General features: G+C 35.6%; 1 protein-coding gene across 8 annotated transcripts in view; it reads right to left on the bottom strand.

Annotated features, from left to right (window-relative positions):
- The window catches only part of PAPOLA (poly(A) polymerase alpha), a 61,572-nt gene that overhangs the window by 19,929 nt on the left and 26,389 nt on the right, over window positions 1-15,254 (bottom strand). For all 8 annotated transcript variants that reach the window (XM_019462216.2, XM_019462214.2, XM_053889779.1 and 5 more), the window contains exons 7-15: window positions 14,547-14,658; window positions 13,770-13,859; window positions 13,541-13,679; window positions 11,921-11,993; window positions 10,478-10,598; window positions 9,442-9,526; window positions 4,430-4,483; window positions 3,792-3,911; window positions 2,370-2,479 (exon numbers count right to left, since the gene is read on the bottom strand). In XM_019462216.2, coding sequence (XP_019317761.1) covers window positions 2,370-2,479; window positions 3,792-3,911; window positions 4,430-4,483; window positions 9,442-9,526; window positions 10,478-10,598; window positions 11,921-11,993; window positions 13,541-13,679; window positions 13,770-13,859; window positions 14,547-14,658 — 904 coding nt within the window. The remainder of the gene's footprint in view (window positions 1-2,369; window positions 2,480-3,791; window positions 3,912-4,429; window positions 4,484-9,441; window positions 9,527-10,477; window positions 10,599-11,920; window positions 11,994-13,540; window positions 13,680-13,769; window positions 13,860-14,546; window positions 14,659-15,254) is intronic.

Raw genomic sequence — 15,254 nt, 5'->3', positions numbered from 1 at the left:
AATCCCCAAAGCGCCCAACACAGAAGTTTTTCCTAAAATGGGCATCAGAAGTCACGTGGCAACAACACACCCTGATCTAAACTACCAACGGGTGGCTATTTGGTCTCTACCTTTGCTTACTTAATGCAAATACCGAACAGTTCCCTGCAGAAATGTTCCTGTCTCGGACTACCAAATACCAGGCATCGTCCAGTCCCCACTAGGAATCTTACTTACTAACTTGATTACCTTCCTGGCCCTGAGATATATGGATAAAGGATTCTGAACTTACAACAGGAAACGAGGCCAGAGACATAGTGAGAAGGCCAGATCAGGTAAAAGCTTGCAAACCACAGAAAGGAAGGCCTGAGACTTTTATTCCAAATGAGACGGGTAGCCATTATAGGTTTTAAGCTGGTGAGACATGATCTGGCTTAGTATCATTTTGGACGCTGACTGAAAATAGCTATTATTCTATTAATAGCTGGGCGAGGTCAGGCCGGGGAAACTGTAGTAACGGCAGTAATACAACAGAGCAATGACAAAGGGCCTGGACTGATGTGACGGCAACAGAGATAGCAATTAGTAGCAGGAATCTCAATGAATACTACAAGTAGAGGCAAAAGGATTTTTTAATGCATCAGTATCAAGTATGAGAAAAACAGGAGCCCAGGAGGACTTCAAGATTTCTAGCTTGCACAAATACAGGGATATAGTTGCCAATACCTGAGATTAAAAAGATCTGAAGAGAAGGTGGAAGAGACTGGAAGTTAAGAATTGGAGTACTGAACATATTAAACTTGTTTTCTGAGAAAATCTCACCAAGTATTCCATTAAAATGTTTCAAGACACAGGAAAACTAAACACTTCCTTCCCAAAATAACTACAAGTCCTTTAAAATCTTGATGGTTCATTAGCACAATCTTTGATAAACAGCTAAACTTAGATGAAATGCACAAAACCAATTTTCTAATTCAAGTGTCTCTACATGATTTGTTAGTTTATAAATAGTTTAAGTCGACATCAGAATTTTTACTTTGGAAAAAAACATTCTGCGGTGTTCAGCAAGTGAAGTTATCACCCTCCAAAGCACATGCTAAGAAATGTGTAGGAATGTTTTCGTTGTCACAGCAATTAAGGGTTACCACTGCCAGGGACACTAAATACCCTTCAATGTTCCCCACAATAAAGAAACGTGCCACATCCCACTTACATCCCTAGAAATGAAAAACTTGCTTACCAATTATTTGAACCAAGAAATCAGCTCAATTTTACATAAGAAACAGAGTGTTTTTAATCTGAACTGTTCAAGAAGGCAACTACCAGGTGTCTCATTTAGAGTTCACCTTTCAATTTACTGGAAACTTTAGCCGCTGTGTCACCAATGGCAATCCTGCCGCTGGCGGTCTCTTGGGTCACAACAGAGAGCACCTGCAGGAACTCACAGATGTCACGCTGCTGGCGACTCTACACATACGTGTAATCACCTGACTACTTGCGTCTGCCTCCTAGTCACCGCACCTGAGCATTTACACACCGAAAGACACACTCTTTTCCTTTCATTTCTTCACACTTAGTGTACGATACTGACTTTTTAACAAACTGGACCGATTTCTGTCTCTCCTCTAAGGAGGTACAAAATGTTTAATGTTACAGCTGAAGGTTCTTAGGGGAAAAACTCCTTATTGGGGACAGGTGAAAATGACATACACTAAATTTTTTTTTTTTTTAACGGGGAGAAAAGGAGATGTGTAAGAGGAAAAAAAGAGTTAGTCCCTATTCATCACTCTCTCCATGTGTATTCACCATCCTCTTGGAAAGTTGTGCACCTATACACACACACACACACACACACACACATACACAGAACAGCCTTAGGTTCTGTGAACTACACCCACCATGTGCACTTTAGTTAAACTGGACTACCTTCTATCTCGGGGTATAGGTTAATGTGAAATGTAGCTCTAATCACCCTATTCTCCACCCATGAATCAACACTGGAGTCGATTATTTGACACAGAGAATAAAATTTCCTCAAGTTACCAGATGTCTAGCTTTGAAAATGTCTAAAGTTCAAGATCACTGAGGCAGTCAGACACAGACTCAGTCCTTCACACAATCAATACTCAAGTGGCATCCAATTTTATAAGTAATTGTGAACAAATTTTAAATGGTCCTCCTTAACTTTAAATCTACAATACAAAAAAATCATTTTTATCTTAGACATGACCAAAACTAATAGCTAATCCCAAAACATTAAGATTATTTTGATAACCACTGTTCAATATTCCCAAGTAAATTAACAGTTACTGCAAATATCGCTATGGTATACATGAAGACAAATTCAAATATGCAAGTTATGGGTTTTGATCATCCAAGTAGAGATATACCTGTATCTGTGAAAGACTGAATATCATAGGTGAGATCAACACTGAGATTTTCAGAGTTTTCTGTTTTTTTAAACACTAACCCAATCACCCACATCGTGCGAAATTCTTCCCTGCAAAGTAAGAAAAGCGTTACTAGTTTATTTCATGAAAATGTTATCAATGTGGTTACAATCTGAGGTACGTGAGAAAACAGGATACAAATGTATGAGCAAACTAAGTTCTAAACCCGAACCCGATCACTACCCCAAGCCCCCCCCATGCCTGTCATTCCCACCCCTAACCCTGACCCTATATAAACAGGGTGCTGATGGCCAACGTTAACGACCCGAAAGTACCAAAGTACAAAAAAATGACCCGAAAGTACCAAAGTACAAACACTATGTTCAAACTGAAGAGGGAAAAGGAATAATGCGTTTTAGAAAAATCTGAAACAAAAAAGGTGATTCTAGATATAAAAATTTAACTAGAACTTAACATACATTCCTTAAAATGTTACAACTCAATCAAAAATGTGGCACGGACAATAATGTGACTACAGCATAACAACAGGAACAATGGGTGATTCAGCTACTTTTGAATCTCTATCAGTAGACTTAATAATCTACTGAAAATATCAGTCTTTTAGTAATTTAGATTACAGCCACAAAAAATTATAAAAAGCTCAAATATACAACTCATTTACAGGATTGCAACAGGAAATAACCTGTATAAACAAATCAGAATAACAGCTAAACCACTGCAGCATAATCTCAAATGATCAATTACTTCTATTTTTCAATCTTTCTTTAATGCTACTTTATTTTTTTAAAGCTCGCTACTCAAACTCCCTTCACGTTCCAAATGCAACAAAGTATAAAGCAAAGTAGATTTTGTATGAGTAATAATACAGCAACCACTGAACCAGAAACTGACCTATAAAAGACTCTTAAAAGAAAAACATGAGCCTTTTATTAACAGATCTTCTCAATGTTCCAGAATCCATCACAAATCGGATTTTTGCGAGGTCAAATGAAAGCATGTTCTTTTTTAAAAAATTAAGATAAACAGCAAGACATATTTAGTATAGCAGCTATTCTAACAAGCACCGCACAGTAAGGTGGGGGTGGGGGTGGGGGGGAGAAATGTAAAGAAATGCTAAAAGGCAGATCTGCATAATTTGAACTCTAATTAGTTCATAGGTACCTCATCATTAGACTATTATCAGAGAAAATTTATTTGAGCATTGATTTTTCTCAAGAAATAGTTTTTCTCTTCAAGGTTTCTGATGCGGAAAACCTAAACTATAAATCTCAAATTGGTTTTGTGCCTTATCTGATCAACGGAATAAGGACACTAGTTATTAAAAATCGACTATAAAAAGCTTCTGTGAGTAAAAGCTGAAAGGGAGAGGAGGAAACTAGATGAAGTTAGAAGACTGCTTACTTGTCAGGATTTTCTTTGGGTGCTGGAAATGACTGGGGATTCACATGAGCCAGTGTAATAAATTCATTCTTCTCCAAACTTCCAACCAGGATTCGGATTTTTGATTCCACCAAGCCCACCCTGAACAAATGTCACTTAGTATTAATGAAAATTCTGGTTAATTTAAAAAATAAAATAAAATGCACAAAGTCAAGTATGTTTATGCAAGGCAGTAATAGGAAGTTCACACTTAAACACATGTGAGAGCAGTTCAACCATCTGAACGTCCACAGATAAAACCAGTCTCATGCTCTAACCAAAAATGCTGATGCAAAAACTGAGGAAGGAGAACCAAGCCACATTTCAAACTAAGAAGGCTACAAAAGACATCCCCGCAAATATTTAAAGGATAAAAATCAGGACACTGAAACAAAGCACCTTAAATATACAGTTAATGATACGTGGATCTCCATAAGGGAAATAAAAACGGAAATGGTGTATGGATCCCCAAATTCCTCTACTTCCATTTCAAGTAGTAAAGCTCGGCTTATGAATCAAACCAAACTGGATGGGAGGACAACCTTCTCCCATCTCCTACTGTGCTCTGTAGCTATCTGATTTTTGCTTATTTTTTCTGTAAAGTCTAATCTTATACTCACCATTCTAGGCGCTGTTTTTCTGTTGGCGCACTTGCTAGAAGTACAATATAATGCCTTTGGAGATAAAGACAACATGCTATTTATTTTATTTAACTGCTTTGTGCTGGATATTAATACCATAATGTAATAGCTTTGCGACAGTTACAGATCAGCATCAATTTAGCAGGGGGGATCGCAATCTCAGTATGTCCATAAAATCATAAAAGCTAATTTTCACAAGTTTCTAACTATTGGTGAGTTTAATTCTTCTAAAAAAAAAAAAAAAAAAAGAGTGATTTTATAAATAATTACCCCAAAGCAGCTTAATTCAAAGACAATGAATAAACATGAACTGATGGGTTTGGTCCAAAGACTCCGATGGAGTACTTTCTGTCTATAAGCTGCTCACTAAAATATATTAAGACAAAATTGTTTTAATTGAAGTAACGCACCATGGCTTTGGACACAAAAACAGGATCACTAAATACACATATTCTACCAGTAAGTTCAAAACAGTTCAAACACATCATGCTTTTTAACTCAAATTAAAAGGTAGCAAAAATTAAACTGAATACTGAAGGTAGGCCTCAGGATTTTTTTCAAGGAAGAGTGTAAAACTTCTATTAAAAAAAAAAAAGCAGACTTCACAAACGTGAGATCAACACAGAAATCTGATTTTTATGCGGAGTCCAATTCCATCAGAGAAAAGGCAAGTTTTCATTTCACAAAATACCATCGGAACTAAATACCTATTTTTAATCTTTTTAAATCAAACTATTTACAACTAGAGTATAATCCATATAATTTTATAATACCAAAAAACTTTCATCCAATATACTCTTCTACAGAACCCATCTCAGAGGTGCTAGAAGCCAAACTTCTCACCAGAAACTACCTCACAAAAAGCAAACTCACACCATTACCAAGGATAGTTACTAGTTTGGAAAGCTGGAGTATGATGAAAATTTTTAAATTAGTTTACTCTTTTAAAAGGCTGAACCCCTTATCGTTCACATCTGACGAATGAGGTTTTCGGGCCTGACCTAGGCCAGGAAAAAAAAACTACTAACCCCACTTCAAATTAGTCATCTGGAAAAAAAAAAAAAAAGAGAGAGCGAGAGAGAAAAAACATTTAGGCAGGGGATAGAGAAAATTTGGCAAGTTAAAAAACATTTTTTAACCATTCTTCCTTAAAATATTCCATTTGTTTGCTTATTATTTACGCTCATTAAGTATTTAAAAAGTAGTCACGATTCTTCATGGCTATGTAACCCAGGTGCGAGACTTGTGTGCGTCCTCTGAAAAATAACACCTCTTACTGGCAGGGGAACTGTGAGGTTCAAATGAATTGGCTTCAAGTACTTATAAACTTAAGGGAACACAGGCAGCATATTAAATGTGGAAACACGGAGACAGGTACGTGAATATGCAGCTCAAACCATACAGACCAGTACTTCCTTCACCACCAGTTTACTTTGTTCTGCATTATTTGGATCAAACCAAACAGGACAAACACAGACGGCCTAAGTAAATAAGTTAATAAAAGTCACATAAAAGCACTAAAAGCTCATGCATCTTACGAACACAGAAACCCACTCAGAGCCCTTAAATGCTCTTAAGTCCACTAAAATCCTAACAAGCTCAGTCACCTTATTTCCAGTCCCTGGGAGATTGGAAATGGGCAACAGTTTTTTTTTTTTGGGGGGGGGGGGGGGAGAGAAGATGGAGAAAGAGCTCACAGAAGTCTAACAACTTACAACAGGAGACAACAAACTATAAAAGCAGGCATGTACACAAAAACAAAAAAAGCAAAGATGTCTGCATTCACCTAGTACAGGGGACAAAACTCTCAGTCTCTAAACTACTCTTACAACACTATTAAAATGGATGTTCTTAATCACCGCCTTAGTCTTCAGTACAACAAATGTTCTCTATTTACAGAGGCAAAACATACAATCCATTGGAACATAATTTTGTTGGCAATTTAAAGTTTAAAATTTCAAAGTTTAAAGAGTTCAAACTGGTTCTTATTGCAATGCGGGGGGGGGGGGGGGGCGTGGTAATCTACTCTTGTTACATCCTTCACTCAGCCACATTTAAGCAAATTTAAAGTAGAAGATATTAAATACAGTAATTACATTCAACAGAAATAACCTGCCATTAGGAATCCATTTATAAAACAAAGACTCATCCAACTAAGAAACAGAAACCAAATCCCAACCGAGTTTGTTAACAAAGTTTTAAAAACCAAAACTGGTATTCAATTCCTAAGATCTGTACCAGAGAATAGAAAAACCAAGAAGTATTTCAAAATTTAGACTACATATATCTTCTTATTGCTGTCCTAAAGAATGTGATGGCCTATTTCCAACTGCTACTATAATTTGCTTAAGATGTTCAAATGCTTTCAGGAGACACTTTGAAGCCTTAATGCAATGGTCATTAACTTGACCCAAACTTAAAGTATGTTCCCCCCCCCAAAAAATTTTTTTTTCACTATCAAAATGTATCCCAAATGAACTGAAACCTATTTAAAAACTCCTAAGAACAATTTAGTTGCTTTTATTACCTAACAACTATTTCCAACCAAAATATAGTATGTAAGTAGGTTTCCTGGCCATTTCATCAGAATATTGTACTTAGGTAAACTACAGCTCAGATATGTGCACTGAAAAATATAATCATCTTAGAGAAAACTCCTCACAATTCCATCTTTAATTCAGAAACAGAAGTTTACAGTTTAGTATTTTAAGTTTTTAAAACATTTTAAGGCTAATTATTCTATTCACACATACACCTTGAAATTATAATCCTACGCCCTAGAGAACATGTTGGCCCCTCCCTGTTACCTCTCCTCCTTTTTCCAATTGAAATGGAACACCTGAATGAAGTATTCACATTTCCTATGTCAACGATGATTACCTTTATTACTATGTGTCAACCTGAATTATCTTAAAGGAAAAACATGAGAATTATCTTCTTGTGGCTATTTAAAATTGAACAGAGCGAGGTTATCCCTTTTTCTCAAAGAACACTGAGATCATCTGGAAGATGGACTCGTCTGCTTTATAAGACAAATGAAATTTCCCCCATGGTTCCCACCCTCCCAAGAACGACAGGCAGGGATACTACAACCTAAGATCCAATACATAACCAACGGCCCTGGTTTCAGGACACACTAAGCCAACTCTGACTCAAGAGACAACTAAGGATTTCGATTCAGTTGTACAGCCCACTTGGGGGGTATTACACGTGATACGTTAAAAGGAAAACTTCAAACCTGTGACTACCTGCACGTTCTAATGATAGTAAGCACTAGACTATTCTAAAGAAGAACATTTGGGAGAAGATAAAAATACAAATAGGATTTGGAAGATGAAACCAGCCCATTATTGTCATGCTTTCAAATCTGTTTTCCCAGGACTCACAGCTAAAATTTAAATTTTTCTGATAGAATGCCCTCTATTTGTTGCTACTTCCTCATATCTCATCATGCTTGAAGTCATTTTTGATCACCTAAAATGATCTGTTTCAAGAGAATTCAGTAAATAATCTGTAACCTTTTAATCAGTCCATTGAAGACCTTATAGGGACCATTTGGTGTCAGTTAAAGGACAGCTCAAAACTTTTAAAAGAAAAAAGATTAAGCAAGGTTTAAAAAAAAAAAAACCTTCAAAGCTCTAGTAATGCAAATTTATTCAAATAGATGACACTATCAAGGTTTCAATTTCAACAATTAATCTTTCTTCAAGTGAAGGAAGCCATTTCAGAAATCTCATTCTACCCACCTCGAGTTCTACCAGGAAGTGATAGGAAGAATGAATCTAATTTCGTCTTTGATTCTCAGGGATTAAGAGATGCTGATACTTTTCTACAAAACCAGTTTCTTCCTTATTCTCCATACAAGTAATTAAGTACTTTGATGTTGTAGTTTTTAAAGTATCAGAATATATGTTTATTAGTTTAAATGTTCAAAAGGTACTTCCTCAACATTGGTTAAAATAAAAACAAAAACAAAAAAAAACAAAAAAAAAAATCTGCCAAATGGAAAAGCACAAACTTACGGGGAATAATAAACATGAGCATTCAATGTTATGCTATTTAAGTTTTTTACTGACAACGCAGTGCTCCCAGAACACAACAATTAAGCTGGCTCCATATTGCTTTTTCATGCAAAAGATACAGAAACAAAACACAGAGACATCATGAAGGTCATCATTCTTGTTTTTAATTGGGGAAATAGCATAAAGCAACCTTGCTTAGATTATTACAAAACACAATCCAACACAAGATCAAATGGTCAGGAAAGTTTCAAGCATTAAAGAAAAAAAAATTTTTAAGTGGGACTTTGGCAAGTTTTCAGCTCAGGGCAAATAAAAGTGCAAGTCCGTTTTTTTTGTTTTAAAAAGTAAGATTTATTATAACTTACAATTTTCATCAAAACCAACACAATCAGGCTTTTAACCTGTACTATGGTATTATTATATTAAAACCATTAGTAAAAAATATTACACCCACTTAGATCCCAAGAAAATTATTTGTAGCAATGTCGGAAGGGGCTTTATTAACACTAGGGGGAAACGGTAGGCCAATCGTGTGCTTTACCTACTGGAAACCCTTTCCTGACTCTATGTTGACATTTTACCAGCTCTGCCTATGTTTATATAGGATCTCAATGGTAAGTTTCCAGAGCTGGCTGGAAATAGTTTCCTAAGAGAGAACAGTAACTACAGATTTCAACTGCTCACTCCTTTGCCAAAGCATACAGATTGAGAGTTCAGGTGACGACTGAGACGCCTACAGAATGGATGTTGCTACATCCGTGGGAGTTGGGTTACACCAGGTAGCAAACGGTAGGGGCTACACTTCACCTCAACAAAGAAAAACTAAGGGGTTTACTAAAATCAGTACAACCTTTGTGACAGGAAGGAAAATTTAAACTACATTAGCCTAGCAAGAAGAGAGGTCACATATGCTACCATTAAACCATTACTTAAGAGAGTAACATGTCTGACATGCCTTAAAATACATACTTGTACTTTTGAAAGAAGTTTGGAGCTTCAAAAAGTTTGGACCACTCTGCCTTACTCAGCAAAATTTCATCTGTGATAGCAAGACCTAAATTAAAAACATATTAAAATGTTGGCATGCTTCGGTCTAACAATCTAAAATTTTAAAGATCTTAAACATACCACATGCATTCACTATAATCCTAAAATCATAACTTTAACAAATAGCAATTTTGGTCTATCGACTTTACAGCACAGAGATTCTTACATACATACACACTTCTCAAAAAGCTGGAGGATTTTTTGAGAGCCAGGTTTCTGGTAAATTACCATTACTCTAAATGCCATGCTCATAGGATGACTCTCTCCAAAAACTGAAGCACTGTCGTTAACCAAGAAAGATTTCCCCAAAGCTCTGATTCTTGCCTTTCTAAAAACAAGCTTCCTGATGTTCCTAAGCGACATCCTCCCATGAAGAGCCTCTTCAGACTACAGAAAAGAATCTTACACTTCTGAGTTTGAAGCAGGTAGTGGTACAGCTAATTCTGTTTCCTTGACTATTATCAAGCAAATCAAACAATCCTGTTTGAGCTACTTCCCTCAAAGACCTTTTCAGGCAATGAAATTAACAGTACTGCTGCGAATGGAAGTTTAGAGGTTTTTGCAAAATAATAGGCACTTTGGCCCAATCCCGCTCAAAGCTCTTTCCAAGTATATACAGTGCCTGCTAAAAAGCATCTCTCACGTCACCCAGTGGAGACAAACTGGTAGCATTTAAAATTGTACATGGCAATGGTATGGCACTAAAGCAGCCCGTAAAGGCACAGCCAAGGAGACAGCTTTAAACTGGTTAACTTTCCAGTATATAATCAAACATAATTTGCCTCAAAGGAATTGAATGGAGCTTTTCAAGTCACTTCTCAAATATATACCGTAATCAATCAATAAACACCAAAACCCACTGCAGTGAATGCTTTCTTCAATTTCAACTGTATAACTGGGTCTACAATGGTATGCAAATCCTTCGTGTATAAAGGAGAGCATAAGGATAAACACTTACCTTGTTTAAACTCCTCAACCATGACCATCCGTGTTGAAACGGACACATTGTACGTGGAGTTCTGTTGTGGGTATGCTGGTGTAATTATAGGCATAAGATGGTACCTATCACTGGGGTTTACCTACATACAACAACAGCCAATCAGTTTCTTCAAGTACATATGCAACAGATACTTGGACTTTTTACCCCTTGTTAAACTGAACCAATGATTAAATTTTATTTCACTCATAGCTGGAGTTGAGAAAGAAAAACCATGTAAGGAGACATTGTTTTTACAGAATTTCTTTCTAGAATCAGAGATTTGGTCTAAACTAAAGGTTTGCTTCAATCATTTGGGCATGACTATTCTGGCAACCTTAAACAGTGTACCTGTCGAGCAAAAAAAGTTCTAGTTGGGCATCTACTGATGTTTAGTTTTTCTTTTTTCAACAACAGAAATGGGGATGCACACATAATTATACTTTTCGGAAACGTCCTAACAGTGTTCTGTGCAAAACAAATTTTAAACAAGATGGAAACGTAGTTTTTAATGTACCGTTAACTTAAAGGAAGTATAAACTTACTAACACATGCGGAGACTAGGTTACCCATGGTGGTACCATTTTAAGAAAAAAATGAAATGACTTAATAACTTAATCTGTATACTAATGATACGTGACATATTTCCACAAAGGAAATGGTAAACTCACATCCTTCCAGAATTAAATGCTTGGGGTTTGGAAAACTTGAAAATACATAGCTTGATGTAATTAACAGAATTTAAAACTGACATTATTTTCAATACTGCAATAAGACAGCAAATTAATGTAGAAAATCGAATCTATAGACCTTAAAGTCTTATTGAAACCTATGTTTCTTTTATCAATTAAAAAACTGCTTGTTAACATTTAAACTGAGTAAGCGATAAAGGTCGTAATTTCCCATAAAGCAGAAAGAAGCTCTTCTTTTAGCCCAACCAGGTTTTTGTAATCTGAAATATCCCAACCAATTTTTAAAATTACATCATAATAATCAGAGCGATACTGCTTAGAAGTTATCTGCCACACGTAAACATTAGACAGTTCTCCTACCACAACCCAATTTTAACATTTAGATCAAATAAAAAAATACAGGGATTTTGAGTATCTTTTATTTTTTTTTTTTTAAGCACAAATGCCCACACAACTTTGACTTACAAGGTAGTTCTATATAGAATAAATTAAAATGTTAGTGAACTTGATATTATCAACTATGTACAATTAAATGGAGTTTACAGGGTACATAATTATGCTTCTCACATCAGAGGACAATTATAGTTGATGTATCTAAAAAAAAAAAAAAAGTGTAATACGGACATGTCCACTCATACGTAAAAGGATGGGAAGTCTCCCTGAAGATTATGCAGATGATTTTTACTTGTTATTGCACAGTGCGAATTTGTAGGGGAAAAAATAATACACTAACCCTTGGGTCCCATACAGGCAAATTAAGATTGCATTCTTCAGGCTGTTTCAATAGCACTGGATTTGGCCATTCCCTGTTTAAAAAGATTGTAGCACTTGATAAGACTATTGGATATTACCATCTAAACGTATTTTGTTAAACATACAGCATTTGTGAATGTGATCCTTCTTCATTCATTTTGCCCTCTTGATATATATAATCTCTTACTCCTTTCTGTTGATGTTAACACCACTCAAAATACTTTTCCTCTATGAAATTAACTTAAACCATTTGGTAGCTTTCTTAGGCTGAAGTCAAAACATCTTCTCTGACTCTCCAAGAACTGATAAAGCGCTATTCTCTTTTTTTTAGTACTATCCCAGGACATTTGATGTGTTCACCTCAACCTTCAACAGGATCAATCCCTCTTGAAAGATAAAAATCCTCTCTTTATACTAGCTATGTCCAAAGACAAGTGAGGATGAAAAAGTTCACTCATTTAGGCAAAGGAATATGAATAATTACAGAAATTGATTTGGAAAATTTTTCTCTATCTCACGACTTAAAAGTTGTTAACATGAGTATGTGTAATGAAACCTTGTGACGCAAATACGTTGTTTTCAAGACGCATTCTATGAGTTAGCTACCTCAGTCCTTTATGGAAGTGTTTAAAAACTGGAAAACATTTGCCACCCTTAGTATCAAGCTTAGCTTTTTAGAAATATTGTTTGCTATGCATGTGTAACATTACAGAAATCCTGACATCCTGTAGTCAATCTCCTCAAAATTGATTATATGTGATTAAGTGCTATCAAATCTGTAAATAACAGAATGTGTACTGAAAAGTGTGGCATAGTTCTAAATTATATTCCCAATAACTCAAATTTTTATAAAAGTAACTAAAAAGAACTGTTTTTGCAGAGGGAGTAGGTACAGGGGTTCGTAGGTATAGAGTGGGAAGACAAATCTCTGATACCAATTTGATTAAAAATCAAGAAACTGAATCTTTTAGGCCAAAGCAATATGAATTGGCAATAATTTTTTATCTTACTTTTCTAAAAGAAATAATGGTTGACAAATGTGAACATAATGAAATGAGGAAGCTTTAAGGGAAAAAAAAAAACTCTCCCGGGTCAATGACTAATCTCCGAGGGATGACAAATTGCCATTTTTTACACATTTATAGATATTCTTAAAAGCTTTTTATATACAATTACATTTTTAATGCTTTGCCAAAGATAAGTGGGCAACTGAAACAAAAAACAATTCCCAAAACTAATGACCTATAGGTTTAGAAGAATCCAAAGAGTAAAAGAAGTGGTATATATAAATTTTATCCAAAGTTCCTGAAACGGATACCATTCATTGGATTTTAGCAGACCTGACAGCTAAAATTCAGGGTTTATTTGCAAGATAAGGAAGCACAAAAAGCACCTGCCTTACTATCCTGGGAAAGCCAGGGAAAAGGAATGGAATTTAGGCTTGCCATTTTCTACACAATATGATCTCCCCAAGACTACCTAGACGGCTACATCATGAACTAAAATTTCAATCTGAAACCAGCTGCAGAAATGTCATAGAAATAAGACTAAACTTCAGTGTCTACAATCAATTTTATTTTAATATAATCTAAACACATACCATTTAGAAAATACCAAGAAAAATTTATGTACAAGAGTTGACGCTATTGCATTTGGATAAAGCTGGCAAGTTCTTGCTACTAGCATAGCCCAGGAAACACCACCGAGGAAACCTAATATATTGGAATAGATGTTGTGGCCTGTTGATAAGGGAAAAGCAAAAAGAAAAGTTAGTGTTGAACAAAAGTTTAAACATTTTTAATAAGCTAGCCAACAAATTCTGAACTCACGTTTGGCCCACAGTTTGATAGCTCTCAGAGTTAACCTGAAGTTGTCAATGTTTGGTACTAGATGTAAAATTTCATCGGTTACCCTGCAACCTGATTAACAGGGAGTGAAAAAACAGAACATTAAATCATCAAAAGTTTAATGACCATATTTCTTTTCAATTTTCTAAGACTGATGTCAAACTTAAATAAAAACATTTCACAGAAGCAGTCACATTAACTGATTTAAAAAGCAAATAAAAAACCGAAAACTTGTATCTCCTATCACAAGTATTACCATAAACCAAAGAGTCTGAACTATAATCTACCTAATCTCAAACTTTCATCAGATAAATTAGAACGTCTTCCAGTCCAGATATGCTGAGAAGGGTTTCATCCCCTTAAGTTTCCAAGAATTACTCTTTGAGAGCAAGGCAACAAGCAACGTAAATACAACAGTGTTCAAAATTAACCCCTTTAAACACAACATCTGAAAAGGTTACAAAGGATCATCATCATCACAACTAATTCGGTTATACAGTGAAACCTACACCACTAGCAACAGAGTACAGATGTCAGTCTTTAAATGTCCCAGAAAGAAAACACGTTGACAGTTCAAGATACCAGTGAATAAAATAAATTCCCTCTGGCAGTCTAGCTATTAAGTAACGTGTATTTTATCTGACTCGCTATGGGTAAATAGCATGGCTATAAAAAGCTCCATTATAAAATCTGAGTTAAAAACGATTTCATATTTGACAAGAACAGCTACTACACAAATGGAAGTGGGTTTTAACATACCGTTAAGACTTCTTATGCATCTTATGTCTAAATTCTTAAGCAGACTGTCGTCTCGTAAGTCCAAGTCTTCCGGAATAGTCTGCAGTGCTAATCTTGCAAACAAAATATCAATCTAGAACAAAAACAAAACTCAACGTTCCATATACATCAAACTATTTTTAAGGCATTTCTTTAAAAAAACAAAACACTTAATACTCTTTAAACCCAGGATCTTCTCATCAACTATAAACATGACAATGCCTCCAAAAGGCCAAACAACATGAATCTGTACCACAGGTTTTTTGTTTTTTTAATTTTTTTTTAACGTTTACTTATTTTTGAGACAGAGAGAGACAGAGCATGAACAGGGAGAAGGTAAGAGAGAGAGGGAGACACAGAATCTGAAACAGGCTCCAGGCTCTGAGCCATCAGCACAGAGCCTGACGCGGGGCTTGAACTCACGAACTGCGAGATCATGACCTGAGCCGAAATCAGACGCTTAACCGACTGAGCCACCCAGGCGCCCCTGTACCACAGGGATTTTTAATCAGATGTTAAAACATAGCACTATGAAAGAGAACTTGAATAAATACCTATTTGTCATTTTAGTCATGCTTACTAAGTTTTATTTACTAAAGTTCATTAACGCAAAAATTAACTGTTTAGTTCTCCCTCTATATGAACTGTGAATTGATCATATATGAACCAATACAGTGCCCAAATACAAGG

Source organism: Panthera pardus, unplaced genomic scaffold (assembly GCF_024362965.1).
Source record: "Panthera pardus isolate Hobbes unplaced genomic scaffold, ASM2436296v1 HiC_scaffold_24, whole genome shotgun sequence".
In the NCBI taxonomy this organism is placed as follows: domain Eukaryota; kingdom Metazoa; phylum Chordata; class Mammalia; order Carnivora; family Felidae; genus Panthera; species Panthera pardus.
This window is presented reverse-complemented; position numbering and strand designations above follow the sequence as displayed.